The sequence below is a fragment of the Molossus molossus genome, unplaced genomic scaffold (genome assembly GCF_014108415.1).
Source record: "Molossus molossus isolate mMolMol1 unplaced genomic scaffold, mMolMol1.p scaffold_m16_p_19, whole genome shotgun sequence".
In the NCBI taxonomy this organism is placed as follows: Eukaryota; Metazoa; Chordata; class Mammalia; order Chiroptera; family Molossidae; genus Molossus; species Molossus molossus.
Window position 1 is genome coordinate 35,389,458 of NW_023425354.1, and position 24,798 is coordinate 35,414,255.

General features: G+C 53.0%; 1 protein-coding gene across 1 annotated transcript in view; it reads left to right on the top strand.

Moving 5' to 3' along the window:
- The first annotated feature begins 772 nt into the window (after positions 1-772).
- Positions 773-24,798, top strand: part of ASIC2 (acid sensing ion channel subunit 2) — a 954,837-nt gene continuing 930,811 nt past the window's right edge. The window contains exon 1 of the mRNA XM_036269219.1: positions 773-1,597. Coding sequence (XP_036125112.1) covers positions 1,043-1,597 — 555 coding nt within the window. The 5' untranslated portion in view covers positions 773-1,042. The remainder of the gene's footprint in view (positions 1,598-24,798) is intronic.

The window sequence follows — 24,798 nt, forward strand, 5'->3', positions numbered from 1 at the left end:
AAGGATGCTGCCTCCACCCGCATACCTGGCTCACGGGAGTTTATCAAGTGTCTTTCTGCCATCCGCAGGGGCGGGGTGTCACGTCCTCACTCCGCGGCTGCTTTCCGCCTTCGGGGAGAAGCCCCCCCTGCAGCCGCCAAAAAGGGCTGTGAAGAAACTTTGGCTGGGTCCCCCGCCCCCAGCAGGCCGCGCCCCCACCCTCGCGCCGCGCCCTTCCCCCAGCGCCTGGTGGAGGAGGGGTGAGGGCGGCCAGCTCGCTCCGCCGCTCAGGGTCTAGCTTTCCTTCCGGGAGGCGGGGAGAGCCGAGCCCGGGTCCGAGCCCCGGTCCGAGCCCGGCACCCAGCCTCCCGGTCGGTCGTCGCCCCTGCGCGGCCGCGCGCTGCCTCCGTCCTCCCCGAGGCGCTCGCGGCAACCGCCGGCGTTTGGAATTTTGCCCCCAAAAGGGGGCCTGGAGGAGGAGAAGAGGAGGGACGGAGACCGGCGGCGAGCAGCGGAATCCGGAGTCCGAAACAGCGCGGGGAGAGGACGGGCGCGGCGGCGGCCGGCTCCGAAGGCTCGGCCGCTGCGCCGCCCGCACTGCATCAGCGTGCCGCCCTGACGTCCCCGGGAAGCTTAGCGCGGGGCATTATGCCTGGTTAACAGGCTCCGGGCTGCTCCGCGACTTGTTTTAAGCATTTTCTCCCTCGCTCTCGCTTTTAATCTTGTCTCTAGTGGCGTGTGTAGGGGGGAGGACTTTATTTCCATTGGCTAAGCTCTCCCTTCCCACCCACATCTCTTCCACATCACCTTGGTGTCTCCCTAAATAAAACCAGCCCTCCTTATCGCCTGGAAAAAATCAGGAGCTAGAGTTTGAATGGGTTTTATATAAACACGTACCCCTGTCAGCTTGCGGCTGGGCGCTCAGCACAAACTCACCGCACCTGGCCTGATGCTCGCCTGGGGTTCTCTCGAACGTCAAGGTTTAAGCTGAGCTGGAGGACTGGGAACTCTTCTCTGAAATTTGATCAACCTGAAGCCAGTTGCGGAACTGCACAGGGTCCCCATGGACCTCAAGGAGAGCCCCAGCGAGGGCAGCCTGCAGCCCTCTAGCCTCCAGATCTTTGCCAACACCTCCACCCTCCATGGCATCCGCCACATCTTCGTGTATGGGCCGCTGACCGTCCGGCGTGTGCTCTGGGCCCTGGCCTTCGTGGGCTCCCTGGGCCTGCTGCTGGTGGAGAGTTCTGAGAGGGTGTCCTACTACTTTTCCTATCAGCACGTCACCAAGGTGGACGAGGTGGTGGCCCAGAGCCTGGTCTTCCCAGCGGTGACCCTTTGCAATCTCAATGGCTTCCGGTTCTCCAGGCTCACCACCAATGACCTGTACCATGCAGGGGAGCTGCTGGCCCTGCTTGACGTCAACCTGCAGATCCCGGACCCTCACCTGGCTGACCCCACGGTGCTGGAGGCCCTGCGGCAGAAGGCCAACTTCAAACACTACAAACCCAAGCAGTTCAGCATGCTGGAGTTCCTGCATCGCGTGGGCCATGACCTGAAGGATATGATGCTCTCCTGCAAGTTCAAAGGGCAGGAGTGTGGCCACCAAGACTTCACCACCGTGAGTACCTGGTTTTCAGCTTACTCTTGTGCTGGGTCCCGTTGAGAAGCGCCGCGCCGGTGGTCTCCTGCTTGGTTTGGGATCTCTCTGTGCTTTGGAGCAGGAGAGAGCAGTGCCTCGGCTGAAGGCCAGGAGGGTAGTTGGCCAGAGTTGTTGGGACTGATTGGAGGAGTCTGCCTGCTGGGAGGGAGCACTGTCGTCTGGTCAGATGTGGGGGTGAGAAGGGAGCTTGCCGTGGGGGTTCACTTCTCCAGCTGTGCTGAGTTGGCCTCCTCCCAACCAGAGGGAGGAGGTCTGATTTGTCTGTTGTCCAGGGCATTTGGTGTCTGAGCTGTGTGATTGGAACAGCTTGTCATTGACGAGGTGGCATTTTCTCTCTCTGCTCGGGAGTGCCACCAGGCACTGCATCCTGTGGGTTGGGCTGACGCTGAAACCACCAGAGAAGGGGTGTGGGGCCTTGGGCGGCCTGGAGGGCTCCCATGGCTTTGGGAGCTTGCTGGAGCAGGTGATGCTGCAAAGGTGTGGAAGTCTCTCTGCTTCCTTTTCTCGTGTGGATTCTGAGCTCCGTGTGGGGAAGAGAGAGGCTGGGGATGCCGGGTCTCCATTGGTCTGGTGGCAGGTTGGAAGCAAAGAGGTGTCCAGGGTACTTGGGTCAAGGAGGAGGGTCCAGGCGTAGGCCCGTGTGTAGGATGGCAACGACATGCCTGTGAGGGTGAAGCGGCCCCAGCTGGCTTGTCTGGGAGCTTCAGCTTGCAACAGAAAGGCTGTCTGTGCTGTCTGTACAATCGCTTAACAACGTGGACGCGAGAGGAGTGGTATGGGGAGGGGGTGAGCAGCTGTGGGATTGGAAAGCCTGGAGGAGGAGTATGGAGCTGAGTAAAGAGGAAAAGCTAAGGGGATGAGGCTCACCTTCAGGATGGGACTTCCTGGAGGGGCAAACGGAGAAAGGAGGGGCAGAGCTGTTGCTACCAGGGTTCTCTGTTTGCCCGATTAGTGGGCTGCTAGGCATAGCTTGACATAACCGGTCAGACTGCAGCTGCAGACAGCTCCTTGCTCCCAGGGAAGTCTGGGGCGTCAGGGTCTGTGGGACCCTCCCGAAGCCCAGGGTGGCTGCACCTCCCATTGCCGCCTTAGTGAGAATCGAGAGCTTTGGAGTCCCAGAGCCCTGAGCCAAATTGTAATTGTAAGTTCGGGATGGCAGGTGCAGCCGTTGCAAAGGGACTGGACTCCGTCATCAGCACTTGTGTGGGGCCCTCTGCCTAATAAAGATGGACCCACCTTTCCTATGGTGCATCCATTCTCCATCTGCTCTCAGATCCATTGCCTACCAGCCTCTTGATCTGAGTTTCTTTTAATGCTACAACCAGTCTCTGCCCACATCCTCTATGCTTGCTGTTGGCTGTCTCTGATTCTGGAAAAGCTCCGCGTGCTGGGGGGGTGTGGGGGGGTGGGGAGCACTGCCTCTCACATCCTTTAGAGCTCTGTTTCCTGGGGGAGCTGTTTTGTATTATCTGCTTTAAACCTTGTGGGGAAAAGCCCAGCACAATCAGTGGTAGTGTATGCTAAAGATGAAGTGAGTCTGAGCCAGGAGAAGGGAACAGTGGTACTGAAAGCCCTTCTAAATAGAGCAAACAGGATCTTAAAATAAGTCATGCTCAAATCATGTTTGAGGTGGCTTGGGGAGAGATGGGGAAAACGCCTCATTCTTGGAGGCTGCAACCATCCCTGTATTCCAGCCCATGCTTTCTAGTGCCGGGGCCACGCTCAGCCTCACCACTGCACCATGCAGATCGAAATGCACTCGGCTGTTCCTCTGTCTGCCTGAGCCCACGTGGAACACAGGCAGCAGAGGGAGGGTGGCACAGAGAGAAACTGCAGTCCGTGGCAGACTCCGGACAGAGTTTGCAAGCGTTCTCACAACCACATGTTCAACCGGTGGCTTCCTCTCAATTCATGATCAAGTTCCACTTTGGAGTAAAGGTTCTTTGACCTCAGGCTGCTGTTTTGCACTCGGCCCCTCATATGAGTTGCTGGGGTTCCAAGAGGCTAACGATCAGCTTTTAAAGCCTTACCTGAGCCTTTGCCCTCTCCAGGATGTGTCTCCAATGGTGCCGTTGCCCGTGGATGCGGTTTATTGCTCAGTAAGTGGGATGTCATTATCTGCCATCCTCACCAAGTTCATGACCGGTCTGGTTCAGTGTCCCTGCTTGGACTGGCCCTCAGTGAAGGAGCTCCCCGGGACTGAACGGGGCTGAGTGAGCTTCAGGTCTGGATCCTCAGGTTGTTCAGGGAGGGTCCAAGAGGGGACACACTCCAGGCAACCTGGAGGGGACGCCACACGGAGGCTGGTCTTATTTCCCCGTTGGTCACAGTGGGTGGCCATGTTGAGACTCTACAAGAGAGAACATGATGCCAAGTTTGTTCCAAAACTTTGCAGTGAGGGGTAATCCTTCCCTTTCCCCCTTGTCCCCTGTCCCTGTGGGCCTGGGGGATGGCTGTGCGTACTCTTGGGCTCCCACACCAGAAGGGAGCAGAGGGCCTTGCAGGGGTTGCTGGGAAAGTGGGTTCACTGGCCTCTCTTTCTTTCTCTTTGCCGTACCCCTCCATCGGACTCTTACTAGGCTCCGCCTGGAGTTGTCCTCTGCTGGGTGGCTTCTCTTTCTACTGTGGCTGCTTATTAGAGAAGTTAAGTATGGGGGGACGCCACAGGTGGGTGACTTTTTCTGTTTTTCTGTTTCTATAAAACATACCTAGTGCCACCTCCAGGGCTAATGCTTTCACATAAGCGTCCTTATTTCAGGTTCTTAGCTGGTGTGCAGTGACGTGCGTAATGCTCCTCAATTAGTGAACCAGCCCCGACGCCAGCAGCGTGAAAGGCTGTTTGTGGAGGTTAAAAGCCAGGTGTGGATTCCAGCTGCCATGTAAACAGGTGTGCTCCATCTCAGGCAGGCACACGCTCGGCCCTCACCTGGGACAGTCTGACTTCAGAGAGGCACCTGCTTTTCCTTCCTGGGAAAGCAGAGGAGGGTTTTTGATACCGTAGCGTTTTACGTAGTGGAGATTCCCCCACTGACCTAGAGTGTGGAGGGAAGGGGAGCAGGAAAGAGAAGGTTGGATTGGGGGCGGGGAGGTCCTCCAGCCATGATATTGGATGATCTAAGGTTAAGATTAGGAATAGGAAGACATGGGTTTGACCCCACCTCTCTCATTTTCTAGCTTTTTTCCTGAGTTGTAATTTTACTCTCTCTAGGCCCTATGACCTATGATCTCAATATGTGATTGTCTAACTCACAGGGTTGTTGGGAGGATGGACCATAGGAGACGATGCAGGTGCAAGTTCTTTTGTACACTGGGCCAGCTATGCGGATGTACAGTGGCTTGTCACCGATATCAGTAAGAGGTGATTGTCCAGCCTACCTGCCCTGTTGGCAGCCCACCGGAGGAGTCCGTCGATGAGTACGCTGGAGGGATACGCCAGGAAGGGAGGGGCGGCCACTGCTTTGCACGTGGGGCCGTGGTGAAGCCCAGTGTCACGGAGACGGGGTTTCCTAGAGAGGAGGCCGCAGTTGAGTTCAGTCGCTAACCGTGGCTGACAGGTGGCATGCCCCCTGCTCGTGACCAGCACGTGGCTGCTTCCTGTTGCGTCTCTGCTGTCGCGTTCAGGAACACCAGCGGCCCCTCAGTGTGCACGGTTAACCTGATTTCCATAGTTGCCGCTACTTGTATTTTAAAATTGAGATTTCTTCGGAAAAGCATTGCTTTCCTTACTGCAAGAAAGATCTCTCCAGTGAGATCTTGTTAGAGGCACTTCTGTGGGTATTTTTATCCACAGGCCATAGCATTATGGAGCCACGAAGGTAAGGGTTAGGAAGCGCACATCTTGGGTGTTCTTGCACAGGGCTGGTGAGTTCATAGCTAACCCGAAATTACCTCTCATTACCCGAGGAGCTGGTGTGTGAACAGTGTGGGCTTTGGGGAGAGATCCGAGTCGGAATGACAGCTGTGCCCCCATTTGCTGTGTGATCTCGGGCAAGTTCCTTGCCCGCGCTTTCCTCACCTCTAAAACAGCAGCAGTAACACCCCTTGGAGCCGTGGTACTGAGCCAGTGAGGGAGGGGCGCTGAGTTCTAGTGCGTGGCGGGTGCCACCCACAGGGCAGGCCCGCTTTGCTTTGTGCCCGCTGGCGTGCGGGCTGGGGCTGCGACCCGTACTCCGCTCCGCTGGGGACTCCAACCCCGCTCCGCTGGCGGACTCCAACCCTGTGCTGTTCCCACTCTTCACGCTGACTCCGGCAGCTCCAGAGCACAGGCAGCCTCTGTGTTTGTGGGACTGGCGACTCTCGTAACATGTTCAACTTTTACTTCGCTCGGTACTTTCCATCCTGCTGCCCGAACGTCCTCTCCTTCCCCGCCATCTCGGCTTCCACGTTCCAGCTCCTGCTCCTGAACTCGACCCAGGAGCCTCGTGCCCAGGGTCGAGTTCCTGGGCCCTGACAGGAGCTGAGCGACCGGGTCCGGGCAGAGCTCGTGGGCCCCCAGAGGGGGCTGGTGAGGGCAGGGGGCTTGTCTCACGGGACACATGGTCTGAAAACACTGCGCCATAAATACCCACAGAAGGTTTTTCGATTAAATACTTCCTTGCTGTTTCCTCAACGGACCTAGAATTCTTTGCTCTCGGGCCCTTCTTACTTATTTTTTTTGCCTTTTCTCTCTCTCTCTCTCTCTCTCTGTGTCTATTTATTTAAATCCTACTCATCTTTGAAAATCCAGCTCTCCTATCCCTGTAGCCTTCTCCAGGAAACCGTTGCCGGGCCCTCTCCCTTGACCATCCTCTCAATTAATCTCTTCCTTCTCTGCCTCCCGATCAGCGTTCGGGCTTGTTCCTCTGTTAGAGCATCATTCTGCATTTCCTGGCTAGAATCATGATGTGTTGAGGCTGAAGGGAACTTTAGAGATAATTTAATTTCATACTTGAATTCTTTAACCACTGATAATTTTTATCCATTGCCTGTTTCTGTCTCTCCTCCCTGTAAAACACGATGGCTCGGCGAACGTTTTATTCTCGGGACTTCGAACTGCTTGGCACGTGGTAAGGTCTCAACGTGTGTCTTTGGAGCGTAAAAGGGCTTGATGTTCGTTGAATGGGAGGTGGCTCAGTGGCTGATATGCAGGGAAGTGGCCATTTTTGAGCCTCCCTTTCCGGTATAGACTCCTGGGTGCCACCTGTATTGAGGTGACTTGTCCCATAATTGTTATTATTTTAATAGTGCACTTTCTATTATAGAAACAATCCATGCTTATTGGAGGAAACTTGAGAAGTGTGGAAAAGAGTAGAAAAGGGAGATAAATGGCCCAGAATAGCAGCCCAGATAGAATTACATGTATTATTTTGACATTTTGGGAGTAGCTGCATTCGGTCGCATAATGTGTGTATGTGTGTGTATTCCCGTTTGGGGTCACACGTCCATCTAGTGCCAGGTCTGACCCGTAGTGCACACCCAGTCAGGATCAGCTTGCTCTCTTCTTATAGCCCCCCTGGGTGATATCCATGGTGTTAGAGATTTCCTCCAAGGTCCATTTAGAGTAAAAATAAAATCCAAAATATGTCTCAATGGGTCTGATCACTGTCCTTTTTGTGGGATGTGTTTTACCGTATCTGCCAGAAGAACCCAGGGGTAATTTGTGAGATTCCTCTGTTAACTGAGCCTCCTTGGGTTTTAGGTTCACAAGTGAACACCAGTGACGTTCCTTGAAGGGAACTTGACTGGCATTCAGCCGTGCATTGACCTGAAGCCCCTTGTCTGTTAGGGGTGTGCTAGGATAATCCAGGGATGCGTTCGATGACCCTGCATGAGACCCTGACTGAGGCCTGACCGTGCTCCTGGGTGAGGACCAGTCCTGGTTCTCCTTGCATAACCGTCTACACTGCACGCCTCTGCACACGGGTGTAGGCTCTGACCCTCCCCCACCTGCGACATCTCTAGTTTTTCATCAAAATGGTCTGAATGATATCCAACGCAAATGAGATGTTGCTCCTATTCCCGAAGACGCTTCCAAGTTTTGTGAGCACCCTTCCTTGGAGAGACAGCCTCTGCCAAGCTGGCTGAGTCATCTGCCTGGTGCCAGCCTCTGGCTGGGAACCCTCTGGTCTGCAGACCTGGAGGCTCTGTGGACGGAAAGCTTCCCAGGGTGTATTGAGTTCCGTCTGAGGCGACGAAGGGATAGGACAGTGACTGGGAGCTATTATATGACCCACACATCTATTTGCAAAGTGAAGCTGAAGCAGCTGTACAGGCCACTGGATGAATGCCCAGGTGCTCTTGGGGCGAGTCTCTACCTCTGTGCCTCTGTCCCTGGGACTTCTGAGACCTCAGAACCGCGCATGAAGGGCGGCCTCCGGGGGGCTTCTGGCATCGGAATCAGTTCCTTTTCCCCTTTGGACAGTGCTCCCTTTTCCTCTTTAATGAAGAGATGAGTTCAAGAAAATTTTCTGTAACCTGAATCCTAATTTGCTACTGTTTTCTATAGTGAGAGCTCCCATTTAAAAAGTCCCCCAAAGACTGAATGGGTAGCGGTTTGCTGTCAGAGCTGTTGCTCTGCAGAGCAGTTCGTATTTCAAAGCACCAAGCATTCCGTTCTCTCCCTCAGAACAAAAACGTACCACCTGGGTCCAGAGATATCTGGAAGTGTGCTGCGTGCTTTTTCTTTTTGGTCTGAGTATTTATGTTTGATGGAACTGGGTTGAAACATCAAACGTGAACAGCAGGGCCATTTGACCCGTGATGTATTACAGCCTGACACGAGCGGCCTACATCATGCCTGTGAGTGTGAGATTCCCATATATCACATTTCTCCCATGCAGTGGACTCATAACCAGCTCATGCAGACTGGGCGGAGTGGTTACTAGGGAGTGGATGCCTCCAGGACTCAGAAATACATGTTTACTATTTGATGAATCTGAAACCTGTGATAGAAGCCTGTTTATTTGGGAGCGACATCTGAAAAGTGTCATCCTTTCGGTGCTAAAACATCTTCCCATCTCCCAGCACTTACTGTCTCATGACTCAGGTGCATTCTCGGTTGATTACCTCAGTGGCTATAGAAATTTATACTCAGGAGAAATAAAGCATAAAACGCAGAAGGAACATATTTGCCTGGGTTTAATGACTTCCGTTGACTGAGTTGCACAACCTTGGGCAAGGTCATCAGCCTCTACGGGACTCCGTGTCCTCATCTGTCAAGTTAGGGTGTTGCACGAGGCGATTCCCAAGGACTTGCCAACCTGTAGAACTCCAACGCACTAGAACAGAATCAGAATTTATTTCCTGATCCCACATTTGTTTGCTGCAACTAGGACTTATCTGATATTTGGGGAGAGGAGTTGATGTTATTTTGTAACTAGATGTATCAATCCATTTGTTTGTGTTATTTAGACAGAGCTGTACAGCAGAAGCAGAAATACCCAGACACCACGAATATCAGCGTGTATTATCAGTAGTGGGATGAGGGATGCACAGGAACCTACTGTCCAAACCCTGACCATGAGCCGTTATGTGTCTAGCTGCACCTCATTGGTCTAACTGAAGGTTTTCATCACTATGGTCCTGCGGATGTGAGTGGGCTTCATGCATAAATTAGGAAGGACATCTATGAAAGATGCTGTTAGCTCAGACCCCCTTTACTGCTGCTGGGGTGCAGCTCCTGACCTCCCACATCTGCAGTGAGAACGGGAGCATGCTCTTAGTTGACAGGGGTTGTCTTTCCTGAGAGACCCAGGGAGTTATGCGCCTCCCTGCTGCCCGGGCTGACAGTGGTTTGTGATGTACGACACAGCAGTACAAAACGCCAGTCATCTTGCAGCCAAATTGTGCTGCAGTTTACACCCCAGAGCTTCGCGAAGGGGGTCAGGGTGAGCTAGACTTCTCCTGAAAGCCAGAGCTTTGCTTACCTTTCCCCCTGCCCCGTCCTGCGGGCCGCATTCCCTCTGGCTTTCCCCAGTGTCCTTCCCTCAGTAAAGCACTGGACGAGAACCCGCACCTCTGGCTCTGCCAAGGAACTCGGCCTCTGTAGCAGTTCGCGTTAGCTCCTCGTCTGCTCGCTAACATGGAGAATCGTCTGGGCAAATGGACCTATGCCTGGCCTAGAAAGAAGGAAATGCCGGTTTCGAAAGTCTTTTAAATCTTGGGCCTTTAGATCTGTGACCTCCACTGGGACCTGCAACTATTTCTAAGGGACGTTTTTCATAATTCAGATGAGCATCTCTCTGATCAGGATTCGCTGCTCTGGGCACAGCCAGTTTCTTCTTCTTTGGAGCTTTTTGTCCAAGGAAAGACCTTTCCAGAGTTGCCTGTATCCTACGAGCTGAGCTAACTCTGCTCTTCCCAGCGGCTGCACGTCCTAAGCTGCTCACGTCGCAGCTCACGCCTCTGCCAGGGCCTGTGTTCCCACCTTTCCCCAGTGCTGCTCTCTCTGAAGACCTCCCTCCCCACCCCGCCAGCCCTCGCTGCCCTTTCTGCCCCAGTGTGCGCTGGTCTGGCTTCAACCCACAGGAGGGGACACTGCCTTTGACGGTGGCCGTGGCTCGGGCCCATCCGGGAAGCGGGAGGCAGTGAGAAATGTACAGTTGACCAGGGGTGATGTTCCGCATGTGTCACAGAAGCCATGACCGATGAGGGGCACAGCGTAGGACGGAGACTGTGGAAACGGAAGGGGGTGGCTCAAGGCACAACGATCGCTGTCTTCAAACACTTACAAGGCAATCCCAGGGAAGGGGGTGCCGCTTTCTCCCTGGAGGCCGGAGGGCAGAGCTAGCAGCCGCGGACGGGCAGACGTTCAGCGAGGCGGGTGCCAGCGGATTGAACGGAGCGGTCCTGGGAGTTTAGCTGACCTGTGCGCTGTCATCGGCTCTTGCCGAGGCCACGCCGTTGCTGATTGGTAGCACTGTGGAGGTGGATCGATGGCCGGCCAAGAGTTGGATTTAATGACCTCTAAAGTTACTTCCTACCCTGAGCGTCTTTGATTTATTTCTTTACTGAGCAGCTATTTGGGAGATTAGGAAGGAGGGACAGATAACAGATGTGAGCCAGCACACCTAGCCTGCGGGGACATCCCGTGTCCCAGTGCCATGTAGCCTTGAAGCTACGCGTTTCAGGCCTGAAGTAAGAATAGTGTTGGGGGGAGGAAAGAGCAGGCAGTCATTCTGAGAGCGTGCAGGAAGCGTGGGTGGTGGCGGCCCGAAATACCAGCGGCTGCTCCATGACCCGGCCTCCCAAAGTGGGTGTGCAGGGCTCCTGGGAAAGCATTCCTAGGGGACGTTGTTGGTCTCTGAGGGCCAGAACTCATCCTGAGGAACAAATCCTGGGTGTCGTTGGGCCTGACCTGGTTCTGTGTGGGGGCGGGGGAGACCGCGAGGTACACAGATTAGAGGTAACTCTGGGGAGGTTGGGGCCAGAGGTAGACCCAGCTACAGGTCGGGGAAGCAGGCTCGTCTGGCAGGGAGAATGCCCCCCTGGAGCACCAGGGGATTGTGGCAAGTGTTGGAAGGGCGAAGGGCCCCTGGCCTCTGAGATAATAACATAATGAGATATTTTAGCCTCACGGTAAGTCATGGAATTTAGTGAAAGACACACCTAGGTGCAGGATTGCAGGACTGATAATGTAATATAATGTGAGATCATATATATTTGGTCTTTGTCCCAGGTTCCTGCTATAAGAGCTTTTAAAACCCTTGGAACTTCCTGAGGGATTGGGGTGAGAGGAGCATCTTGTTATTCTTAATAAGCTGCTTTCGGCCCCATCAGAGTTCATGCGAGGGAGCCCGCTCTCCTCGGGCCCCTAGGTAGCTTCAGGAGGGGGACTGGTTGCTTAAGGAACCAACCAGTGATCGGAGGGTTAGACCTTTCAGCCCCATCCCCAGACCTCCAAGGAGGAGAAAGGGGCTGGAGATCGAGTTAACCATCAATGGCTGATGATTGAATCGATCATGCCTTTGTCAGGGGACCTCCATAGAAACCTCTAAATACAGAGATCTGGAGAGCTTCCAGGCTGGGGAACACAGGGCAGAGCTGGGAGGGTGAGGGAGCGGCCTGGAGCGGACACGGATTTCCTGCCCCTTCCCCAGACCTCGCCCTGAGCATCGTCCATTCGCCTGTTCTTGTGTTAAACCCTTTCTACTAAACCGGTAATAGCAACTACACTTTTTCTGAGTTCTGTAAGCCATTCTAGCAGTTTATGGAACCTGAGGAGGGGATCATGTAAATTTATATAGCAAGGTGGCGTGGACTTGTGTTTGGTCTCTGACGTGGCGGACAGTCCTGTGGACCCGAGCCCTTAACCCACGGAGTATACACTAACACGGGGTAGTTGGTGTCAGAACTGCCTGGTGCGAGGGGGAAAACCCACACATTTGGTGCCAGAAGTGAAGTGTTGTATGCATGAAAAACAGATCTTATTAACAGCCTTGTGCAATTGATTTAACCTCTGCAGGCGTCCGCTTCCTCCTCTGTTACATAATAACCCTGCGAGCACTCACTGCGCGCGATTGTTTGTAGCAGTTGAATGAAATACCACAGCACTGGGCCAGATGTCAGTGTCAGCTCTTTGGTTGCTGTTATTTTTATTGGTAGTAAGATGAGATGGTGATAAAACATAGTGACAGGGGATCCACAAGCAAAAGGAGTTTTTGGAAATCCATTTTGATGCCAGACAATCTTGAGTATGGGCAACGAGGCTGCGGCCAAGCCAGGCACCCAGCTCCTGCGTCACTGTTGGTTGTGAGCTACTGCAGCCATGTCAGAAATAGAATTCCTTCCATCGGACCAGCCCTGGGTGATGCACAAAACCTGCTGATAATGGTGAACATTTCCTGAGCACGTACTGTGTTCTAGGTGCTGTTCTGAATTACTCACTTTACCTGGGAAAACTCATTCAGCTTTCACAGCAGCCCTATGAAAGATGCAGAATTTGTTGCTTTGCTTTTGGTATGGGGACAGTCGAGACTCAGAAAGGCTGAACAAAGGGCCTGAGGTCACTTAGCTAAGATTTGGTGGAAGTGGTATTTGAACCAGGTCCTCTGGTTCTGGATCCCCGATGCTTTCTTTATAAGATATTATTTGAGCTGCACAATAATTCTGAAAGTGGAAAAGGTAACAATGTATCTGTTTCAGAGTTGAATCTAGGTAAGGCTCAGAGAGGTTCAGTGACTGGCACAAGGTCTCTCAGCAAGAAGGTGGCACTGTTGGGGATTAGAATTCATGCTTTTCTATTCCCCTTGGGGGTTCTCTGTGAAGACATCAAGGTTATGTGTGCAGGGCTGGGCTGAGTGAAGTCGAACCATTAATCGGCAGTTCTTCAGCTCAAAAGAGTTGAAGTTGAGGCCAAAGATCCCTCCATTTATCTGTATCCTCCCCTGGGAACTGGGAGCCTGGCAGCTACCAGAACTGAACCAGAGCTGGAGAGTGGGGTACAAGGGGAACCTTGGCTTGAAGCTGTAGTGCTCAGCTGTCCACGCAGCCCTCTAGCTCTGACTTGCATCCCTTGGGTTTGTGTGGGTAAACAGAGAGGAGGCAAAGGCAGTCTAGCTTTCTGTGGCTCAAGGCTAGATGAGGGATTTTGTGCTGCAAGACAATATTCCGGGCATTCCAAACAAGACCTCTCAGCTACAGTTCCACCTTAGGGACGGCAGTCACTGGACTGGTCTGAGAGGTGGCCCACTCCAGACCTTTTCCTTTGACAGGTGAACATGCAGATGGTTTCGGGGCTCATGTCATGCATCTTGGGTGCACTTGGTTTTGCTGGTTGCACAGCCAGGGCACTGCAGGTCCACTTTGTGAATCCCACTTTCCCTTGTAAGAGGGAGGTAGACTTTGGGTCCTGCCACCACGGTGTCTGCCTGTTGCAAGCACCACAACTCCAGGAGCTGGACATATGCCTGGGGTTCTCCTGACCTCCCAGCTGCAGCTCTGCATGCCATCCTCTGCTCTCTGCTGCCCAGCCTCTTGGCTCAGCAGTGCACGGGTGGAAGGGCCACGCAATTCCACAGCACTCTCTTCAGGAAAGTCAGGAAGACGGAAAAGTGTCTTCTTGCCAAAGTAACACTTGATATCTCTCCAAGGTGCCAGAGGGTCTGACCTTAGGCAGTGAGTGTCAGTTTTCAGATGTGTATGCGATTCTTCCCTGCTCACTCTTTCTGTCTCTGCTCCCCCATTTTAAGTCCAACTCGAAGTGGCAGAAACAATAACTTTAGGAGAAACAGTAGTGTCTAAGGGACCATGTTGAGAGAGACTGGCATTGGGAGCTTGAACTTCTGCCATTGACTCAGTGACTTGAAGTTGAACATTCAGCCCAGGTGTGCTCTGATGGACACATTTGCAGGTGGCTGTCTGCACAGTGGTGAAGAGCTGGGCTTTTCGTATACTGGTTGGGTGACCTTGGGCAAGTTACTTAATTTGATTTGGGGAGAATGAAATAATTTGTTAGCTCTGCAGCACAGTTGACCTCAATCTACGTGAGTTTCTTCTTATCCTTCTGCCTCTTGCCGTCTCCACCTATCACAAGCTTTTGGACTTCTAATCCAATAACTATATTTTTCTGTTTCCTCCGTTCTGTTCTTTGACGTGCGGGCTCTCTCTTGGACTCCTCTGGACTGTGTCCTGTTGCATTTTCTCCTCCCGCACTGGACATAGTGATCGAGGGAGCGCTCTCTGGGCAGGAACTACTGGGAAGGGGTCTGGCATGTCCACCAAGCTGATGTAGGGAGTTTCAGGTCCCACTTTTCCCGTGGTGGCCCTGAGAGGTGTCCACCCCTCTCTTCATAGAGTGCAAGAAGGTAGCCACAGAGAAAGAAATGCCTCCATAACCTGAAGTAACAGTGTCTTCTAAAGTTTGGACCAAAGCTGATACTGCCTTCTTGGAATGATTTCTTAGCAGAACACCTTCTATCCCCTGGGCTGGTTCGCTGTTTCAGAGACATTTTAAGTGGCTATTAACAAATGTTGAATTATGGCTGCACACCTCTGGGAGCTCGAGTGACATTCACATGAATCACAAGTGAGCTCTGTGCAGACGAGGCTGGCACAGTGGGCCAGGATTAAACAAACGGGGGCCGTTGTTCCTGAAGCAACGAGGTAAGAATGCTGCGCCTCGGAGCCTGTGATCTCAGGCAGCGCGTCCCCGGAAGCAGGACACTGTTTCAGGACACATAGCTCACTGCTGCAGGGCAGACAGATGCTCTGTGGTTTGCAGGGAGGCATATTTCAGCGTCGTATCTGGAGGAATTTACCAACAGTCAGCATGTCCAGGGATATGCCAGCCAAGCCCAGCACATTGATTCAACACACATCTACTGAGTGCTCGCTGCGTTTTGGCCATTGGCTAGTCCCTAGAGCCATGGAAATGAATAAGGCCCTGTCCAAGAATTGAAGGAGCTCCCAGTCTAGTGGCGAGGCTGAGCAGTAAACAGATTATGCTAAACCACCAAAGTTTGCATGCGATCCAGGGACAACAGTCTTCCAAAAGGAGACGTGTATATTTTTCTCTTTTGAAACAATTTCAAAGGCATAAATGTTGCAAGGCTGCCGGAAAGAATTCCTGTGTAGCCTTTCTCCAGTGGTCCCAGTGATGTCCTCTCCAGCCAAAGGACCACAAAGTTCACTCAGTTGCCTTATCACCTTAGAATCCTTGACTCTGGAACTGCGTCCCAGTTTCTCCCTGGCTTTTACGACCTTGACATTTTTTTTTATAATTCAAGCCAGTCATTTGCAGAATGATTTTCAGTTTGGGTTTGTCTGATGTTCCCTCTTGATCAGATCCAGATAATGAATTTTTGGCTGAATTTCACAGAACTGATGCAGAATTCTCTTCATGTGTGTCCTACCTGGAGGCACATGCTATCTGTTTGACCCAATGCTTAGAGTGCTACCTTTTATCGCTTGATTAACATGGTGTCTTCTAGGGAGATACTTCGAGACTATGTAAAACCCCATTTCTCATTCCTCTTCCACCCTCTAGTTTTATTATCCATTGATTTTTCTTGCCTGAATTATTACATGGATGCTTGCCAAATGGTGATTTTTCTAATTCCATCATCCCATCTACATTTATTAGTTGGCTTCTCTAAAATACAGAAGAGCTTTCTCCTCTCCTTTTTTATTCATTTATTTATTTATATCATTGTAGATTCGGATTTCTTTTTTATTCAGTGGGTTATATTGATATCATGAGTTATTTCAAAACTCCCAACTTCCCATATTCGGGACTCCCTTCTAGCTGTCTCTGCACCCCTTTGACATTGCCTTGCAACTTTTCAGCACTTTTGAATTTTCTGGCCCAGCGAGGTGTCCCAGGTTCATCCTTTTCTGTTTCTTCCTCAGTCCTGTAATTTGTCATTTTCCCAGTGAACCCTGGTTCCTTTTTGTGGGACATGCTATTTAGAAGATCGGGGTTTCAGGTGTGCTCACTGCTAGGGTGCCGCTGCTCTGGCCCCGTGGTGAGCAGAGCTGGGGTGTTTGCATCTGCACTGTACTCCTAGACTTCACACCTCTGGTCTGACACCACAGGTTTATGCGAAGTTTTTCCTCCTTCCATAGTGGCCCCTTCTTTCTCTAGCAGTAGGGAACCTCTCATTGACTTACTTGCCCCATGAATGGAGACCCTCTGCCTGCCCCCCAGACTACTGCTCTTCTTGATGCCTCCTCACGGGGGTCGGCCTTCACTGGGCTGCCCTCCTGCCTCACCACAATGCCCCCTCACGTGTATTCTGGCTGCTTCCAGGCTGCCTGCCACTCTTATTCAAATTTCCTCAATTGTCCCCCAATTTATTTTTTTTTTACAGCTTTGTAACTTTAAAAATTCAGGATCCATCCAAGATTCAGTCAAGATTCATGTGTTGCATTGGGTTATTCTGTCTCTTTAATCAAAAAGCTCTCCCCAACATAATGCTCATGTGCATGCGTGCGCGCGCACACACATGCACATTTTTTAAAAAATAGCTTTGAGATATAATTCTTATATCATACAATTTATCCCTATAAAGTATAAAATTTGGTGGACTTAGGACTTAGCGCATTCACAGTATTGTGAATTTTAGAATGTTTTCATCACCCCAAATTAAACTCTGGAGATATTGGCAGTCATCACCCCCCTGCCCCCGTTTTTTCTAAACCCTGCCATTCTAGCCCCAGGTAATCACTAATCTACTTCCTGTCTCTATGGAGTTGCCCATTCTGGACATTTCATACCAATGCAATTATACGTTATTTGGTCTATTGTGACAGACTTCTTTTGTTTAGCATAGTTTTTTGAAGGTTTATCTGTATTGTAGCGTGTATCGTTACTTTATTTCTTGTTATTACCACATAATATTTCATTATATGGCTATGCTACATTTTACTTATCTGTTTATCAGTGGATGGATGTTGGAGTTGTCTCCATTTGTTAGCAACTCTGAAGAATGCCACTCTTCACACTTCTGTTGGTATTGACTTTGGGAAGAAAACAGACCAGTTGTCCTATCCAATTACTTCACACGATGAGTCTGATTATTTGCGGTTTCACTTGGCCTGCTCCTCCCTCCCCTGAATTTCTTATAAACTGGGAGTTAGGTTCGAGGACTTGATGAGATCCAGGTTAATGTTTTTGGCAAGAAGACCCATAAGTGGAGCTGTGTGTTCTATAGCATCCCAGCAGGAAGAGCATCTTGTGCGGTCATCCCACGCTTAGAGATGCTAGTTTTGATCACGGGGTTAAGGTAGCAACTGGGGGGTCTTTCCCTGGCATCGTCTCCCATCACCAAATCATCCCCCGTCCTCTGTGGCACCTGCAAATATTCAATTTACCATAATGTTTGAACCTGAGCTAACAGTTTCGTTAGAGAGGTTACAAAATAGTCATTTCGCAATTCTATCATTCTTTCTACATGTTTTAGCTGATGCTCTTTTGTAAAGAAAAGCTCTCCTTCATCCACGGGGGATCAACTACAGTTCCTCCTAAGAAGGAAAGATAAATGCTTATTGTATTTTAATTACCAGTTTTCAGAGGATAGAGTTGGTGTAATAATTACCATGTTGGGCTTTGAGGGGTGATGAGTTCCCAGATGGACAAGGAATACAGAATTTCCAGAGAATGATTGTGGGTGGAAAGGGAGAGGGAAGGTCAATAGGACTCCGCTTAGCTGTAGTCAAGGCAACCACAGACTCCTTCCAGATCCCATAGAATGCCAGGATGGAGATGTTTATCTTTCAGACATGGTTCTCACAGGTGCTGAGCCTGGGCAGGCTGGGGCAGAGGCAACAGGCACTAGGGTTAGTGAAACGGGGCTGGGATAACACTGACCACATAGCATAAGTCAGGTCAGGAAGTGTCAACCGTAGGGATCCTAATTGTCTAGCCTGTCCCTTGGTCTCTCCTCACTTCCGGGTAGCCTTTCCAAGGAGATGCCCAGGACCTGTGCTGCCTTGCACCTGTCTCCAGGAATTCATGCAGCACACCCTCCTCAGTGGGCGCGGAGGTGGGGCAGAAAAGGAAGTCTCTCTCCCATGTGGATTCCATGCCATTGAACCACCTGGATAAATGATGGGGGCGAAACTTTTACTGTGCATTTGCTATGTGCCAAGCAGTGTTGGAAGCTTCTCCCAGTGATACATTGTATCCTCCCAATGAGGGCGACCCTTTTACTTCTCCCATGTCACGTGTGAGGACTGAGGCACAAGAACTAGAAAATTGCCAAGGTCTCAAAGTTCACGGTCCCACTCACTGCCCCATTCTGCCTTTCTAGGCAGTGCGTGAAGGGCTTTGGTACGAGGGGGCGGAGGGCTGTGGGGCACCTGCGCAGTGTCCCATTCTCCTGCCTTCAGCCTGTATTTCCTTGGATAACTAGATAGTTCAGTGGCTCTCTGGCTTTGAGCCTGGAAGGAGGGACTTCTGGGTGCAAAATGGTGGAGTGGGTGAGGCTTCCAGAGGCAAGAGGTGCCCAGACTCAAGCATGACTCTCCTCAGGAGCTCTTGGCCTCGTGCCTGTGCTTCTTACCCAGCATCACTTGCAAATATTCCACAAGCAGAGGAGGCGTTTCTTCCATGTCACCTGCTTAGGGGCGCTAATTAGCTGGCATGCTAATGAGCCTGGAGGATTAACACAGAGCATGGGTAATGCTTTCACTAGATGGACTGAAATCTACCTTCCCAGGAAAATAGAACTCAATCTGTTTGCTGGGGAAGCATCTCACAACCACACAGCATGCGGTGACTAAGGTCTCAGCTGTGGAGAGCCAAGCGTGTATCCACAACACATAGTTCATTCAGCCTGCTGTTGGTGCGTCCCTTCCTTCGTTCTGCATTCCCGAGGGCCTGCTTCTGGTCAGGATGGATAAGGTGCATTCCCTGCCCTTCGGGGAACCTCATCTTTTCAGAGGGGTGCAGATATGATGCCATCACCAGTATCACTCTATTAACCTCCTATCACTGTGCAAAGTTATTACAACATTATTGACTGTATCCCCTGTGTTGTATGCGACCTCCCTGTGGCTTCTGTAGTTTATAATTAGAAGTTTGTCCTTCCTGTTCCCTTTCACTTTTTCCACCCATCCCCCACCCCATAAACATCCTTGTAATTAGAACAGTCAGGAGAGAATGATCTGTACTGGGCACGGGGCGGGGGAGAGGCAGAGGAGGAACGGGTTCCTTCTGACTGGGGGGATTTGGATGGCATTTCAGATAGACTTTCAAGAGGCATGGGATTTTGACAATGGGAAACGGTAGGTGAAGGGCGTCGCAGGGCCAGGAAACTGCCGATGAAGTTACGGGACAGGAGGGCCCGGGGTGTGCCAGATGTGTGCTTGGGCAGAGTCAGGAGCAGGAGAGGAGACCCCAAGAGTGGGCCAGAGACTGATGGCTGTAGACAGAGGGGAGCCGTGGAGATTCCGAGTGACACGGTCACATTGTACTTCTTTTGAGAATCATGCTTGGGCTCTGGCCGGTTTGGCTCAGTGGTTAGGCCATCGGCCCGTGGACCAGGGAGTCCCAGGTTTCGGTCCCACTAAGGGCACGTACCTCAGTTGCAATTCGTCCCTGGCCCCAGTTGGGGTTGTGCGGGTGGCAGTCAGTCAATGTGTCTTCTCTCACATTGATGCTTCTCTCTCTCTCTCTTCCTCCCTCCTGCTCTATCTGAAGGTAAGAGCCAAAGTGTCCTCGGGTGAGGATAAAAAACAAACAAACAAACCAACAAACCAAAAAAATCTTGCTGGGCAGCATCCTGGTTGAGGCTGGTTTAGAGACAAAAGATGTTGCAAAAATAAGGGCTTCTGTTTGTTTTAGTTGTTATTATTATTTAAAAAATAAAGGCTTATGTTTACTGGACCTCTTACCTTGAAATCCTATCTTTGTGGAGCTCGAGGCCTTGGGGTGGATGGCTGTCTGTGCAGTGTAAACAATTCTCAGGCAGTGAACAGCTTTCCAAGTGCTGAAAGAACTGATCAGAGCATAAAGGGCAGGTTTAAGCCTATGATTCTCAACGTTGGAAGTACATTGAAATTACGTGGAGAATTTGAAAAAATACTGGTGTCTGGGTCCCATTCCAGAGATGTCTGCAGTGATGTCTGGGCATCAGGCTTTTTCAAAACTCACCAGGTTTATTCTGATGCTCAGCCAGGATTGGAAAACACTAGCCAGGCAAACAGCAGCCAGGAGGGTTGGGGCCACATCTCAGTGCTGGGTTTGTGAACTGGTCTCCCACAGGGGTGCCCGCGCCTGCCCTGGTCCTCGGCCACTTTCTGTCTGTGGCTCGTCTTCCTCGCCTGCCACATCCTTGCTCTCCGTGTTCCACCCATGGGCAGGCCTGCTGGTGACCACTGAGCCACAGAGGACAGGTTGTTCTCAGCTTCGGGAGACCAAGCCGTCGTTGGCGGAGGCTTTGCCGGCCAGAACCTGGAGAAGTTGTGAGGTTCTGCTGTGGGGATGATGAAAAACGGGTTTTCCCGCTTCCCCAGCAGGGAGAGCCAGGTATTCCATCTGTCTCCAGAGCGCTGACACCTGGCTGGGGGTGTACACTTCGCGTCTGGTTGCCAGTCTCTCGGTGATGGCCGTGGTCGGAACAGCTGTCCAGTACGTGAGGACTCCAAAGTTCAGGGTGCTATTATTATTGTAATTTTTTAATGTTTTTCCTTTATTGATTTTAGAGAGAGAGGAAGTGAAAGGGAGAGAGAGAGAAACATCGATGAGAAACAACATCGATTGGCTGCCTCCTGCATGCCCCCCACTGGGGATGGGGCCCAGAACCTGGGCATGTGCCCTGACCAGGAATCGAACCGGCGACCTCTTGGTGCATGGGTCTACGCTCACCCACTGAGCCACTCCGGCCGGACTGGTGTTATTTTTGCCAGAGCAAGGGTGCGGCCTGCAGGTGCCCTGGGAGGGCCTGCCTAGCAGTGGCCCGGGCAAGTCCAGGGAATCGGAGCGAGGACCCAGCTCGGCGCCCGGCTGCCCTCTCTTCGGAGTGACAGGTGCCCGCACGCCCGTCAGAGTGGCCGAAGGAAGATGGCTGCCCGAGGTCAGAACTAACTCGTTTCGGAACTGTCATGAGTAGACTTAGCTTCCGGGGTAGATGATGCAACCGGCACTGAGAAAGGGGTGAGGTCACTCGCTGCCCTGGAACCTCCTCCTCTCTCATGACGGGACTCAGGGCCACGTCCTCCTTCTGGCCCCTCGTGGCACTCACGCCCCGGCCGTGTGGGCTCTTCCCGCCTTGTCTCTGCCACGGCCTCGCTCATACACCAGGACAGCACGAGGAACCTGGTCGAGGTGGCTGTCCTGGGGAGGGCAGTGTGGCCCCCCTGGGCTGCAGGGAGCTCCCCCAGGCCCTTCGCACTTCAAGACGAGGCTGTGTCTGGGGTGGGGGTGGGATGGTCACAGAGGGAACCAACCACTGATAAAATTCCAAATGCAAAGAAATCATTGTTTACAGCCCCAAACCTTGGTGCCACCAATGGGAGGCGTTAGGGTAATTTCTGACGTGCATGTCAGACTTCGAGGGGGAGTTTCAGTAGGGCCCATTGTGCTCCTCGCCCTGCTGGAAGGAAGGCGGGCTTGCCCTTCAGTTTCCTTGGCTGGGACGAGTCTCCCCATCCCAGACATAAAGGGGTACACGTGTCGGTTGCAGAACCGGAACCTGGACGCCGCGCCCGCACGCAGCAGCCATGTGAACTTGGCAAGTACCTCTGAGAGTCAGCCCCCGCATCTTGGGGTTTTTCAGCCTCATCACTATTGACGTTTTGGGCCGCCCTGCTCATTGCGGGGTGTTCAGCAGGATTTCTGGCTGGTGGTGCTCCCCCTCCAGAACACCTCCCTCCACGTTTCGACAACCCCAGTATCTCCAGGCACTGCCCAGTGTCTCCTGCAGGGCAGAATGGTTCTTTGCTAGGAACCACCGGCTTAATCTGAAGACTGGGCTGGAAACCTGTCCCAAGGGCTGTCCTCAGAGGTGAGTAAGCGAGGTTTTCGGGAGACGGCGCTTGGCACGCAGCAGACACAGCGAGGCCCAGGGAAGCTGTGGGTGCCCTCGGCTGCCCCACAGGAACAGCTCCCCCTGCTGGTGCCAGGCCTGTGAGGCTCCCAAGCCAGGTGGGTCCCAGCCCTGTGGCACCTCTAGCGCCCTGGTCTGTGGCCATGCACGTGGGTGTCACCTTTCTGGGCTTTTGTCCCACAGCCCAGGCCAGGGCTGCTCTAGGGGCACGTGGGCTGATGTTCTGGACCCAGCCTAAGCGAACCAGGCTGCCCAGGGCCCACGTCCTGGCACTGGGAATTCTCAGGAGTGGGGATGGGGAAAGAACTGCCAGTGGCTGGGCGTTACCATGGCACCGCCCCCACCGACCCTCTGCACCGGGAGGAGGAGAGTGGGAGGCATCAGGAGCGAAGTGAGTTCTTGGAGGCGGAGAGACCCGAGTTTGTCCCCACTCATGGCCTCTAAGATGAGAAACGTAAATAATACATCGTATACATCATGTGATACCGACACACATGCTATCTTTTATGTCTAGATGATATATACGATATAACGAGTAGGAACATGTAATAAAATTAAACAATAGGCCTGGCATATAATAAACTTGAATATCTGGTATTTCTCCTCTCCCGTTCCATAGGTGATCTCCGATCATTCTTCTCAATGAAGGATGGAGGCAGGTGTTAAGTTGGGGTGACTCCAGTCAGACCCATGATAGGTTAGATGGGGGCCTAGGCCTCTCTTGAGGGGAGACTGTGTTTCTAGGGAGGTTGGGCTCCCAAGGGCCCCCTCCCCGCACCCAACTGGAGGCCAGCAAGGCGGGGGCTTGCAGGGCGGTGGCTGGGGCATGGCTGCCTTTCCGGAGCCCCGAGTTTCAGGAAGGGGGCCGGCAAGGGGTACCCCTGCCGTGCAGGTGACTGCATCCCCGCTCAAGGAAGTGCAGGCTGTTTTCCAGAGTCGGGCTCCAGCAAGTGGCGGCGCCAGGCTCCTGAGTGAGGTTGGCCAGACTTGGTCTCCCTCCTGTTTATTGTGATGCACGAAGTGTTGGGATCCTCTTCTTCAGGGAGCCCCAGCATTAAGCTTCTGGGCACAGGGCAGGGGACCTCAAATTTCTGGACTGTACCCACATGTTGCAGAGGTTCTCAGAACACTTCCCCAGAGAGGAGGGCGGGGTGAGACTCACGGTACCTCGGCGAAGGGCCAGCGCGCGGCCTTCCAGGCCCCTCCTTCCCCCGGCCGCCAGCAGCGGTCCTCGGCAGTGGCCCCTGAGTGGGGTGAAGGAAGGGCATCAGCACAGGCTGAGATGCCTCTCCCTGGCTCTCCTGATACAGTGTGACGTACCCCTCGGGGCCTGGGGATGGGGTTCAGCCCATGCTGCCAGGGGACCACAGGCTGGCTGCCCTCGAAGCACAGTGGGGTGACCAGGCAGGACTGAGTCAGGGCAGGCTGTGCTCAGGTCCTGGCGGGCGAGCCCTCAGCACTGGAGTGTCTGGGGCTGAGCTGCGGGCAGAGACCTTTACGTAGCTATTTATAGGGCACAGGGGAGGGAGCTACACCAGTGTGAGAAAGACTCCAGGCCTGGGCAGCGGAGCTGGGGGCTGGCTCAGAATGGATATTTCTAAGCAGGCTCTCCCTCCTGTCCCCATCATTCACCACTGCCACGTGGCCCTGCCCAGAAACCAGCTCCCAGCGCGTCGCTGCTCTGCTCCCCTTGGTCAGCAGTCCCCGCTGCCTCCCAGTCGGCATTTCCAGGCCGGTTCCAGTGCCTCACGATGTGTGCCCTACACCCTGGCAGGGCGTGGGATTCTGTGTACCCCAAACCCTGGCAGGGCGAGGGATTCTGTGTACCCTACACTCTGGCAGGGCGTGGGATTCTGTGTACCCCAAACCCTGGCAGGGCGTGGGATTCTGTGTACCCTAAACCCTGGCAGGGCGTGGGATTCTGTGTACCCCAGACCCTGGCAGGGCGTGGGATTCTGTGTACCCTACACCCTGGCAGGGCGTGGGATTCTGTGTACCCCAAACCCTGGCAGGGCGTGGGATTCTGTGTACCCCAAACCCTGGCAGGGCGTGGGATTCTGTGTACCCCAAACCCTGGCAGGGCGTGGGATTCTGTGTACCCCAGACCCTGGCAGGGCGTGGGATTCTGTGTATCCCAAACCCTGGCAGGGCGTGGGATTCTGTGTACCCTACACCCTGGCAGGGCGTGGGATTCTGTGTACCCCAAACCCTGGCAGGGCGTGGGATTCTGTGTACCCCAAACCCTGGCAGGGCGTGGGATTCTGTGTACCCTAAACCCTGGCAGGGCGTGGGATTCTGTGTACCCCAGACCCTGGCAGGGCGTGGGATTCTGTGTACCCCAAACCCTGGCAGGGCGTGGGATTCTGTGTACCCTACACCCTGGCAGGGCGTGGGATTCTGTGTACCCCAGACCCTGGCAGGGCGTGGGATTCTGTGTACCCTACACCCTGGCAGGGCGTGGGATTCTGTGTACCCCAAACCCTGGCAGGGCGTGGGATTCTGTGTACCCCAAACCCTGGCAGGGCGTGGGATTCTGTGTACCCTAAACCCTGGCAGGGCGTGGGATTCTGTGTACCCTACACCCTGGCAGGGCGTGGGATTCTGTGTACCCCAAACCCTGGCAGGGCGTGGGATTCTGTGTACCCTACACCCTGGCAGGGCGTGGGATTCTGTGTACCCCACACCCTGGCAGGG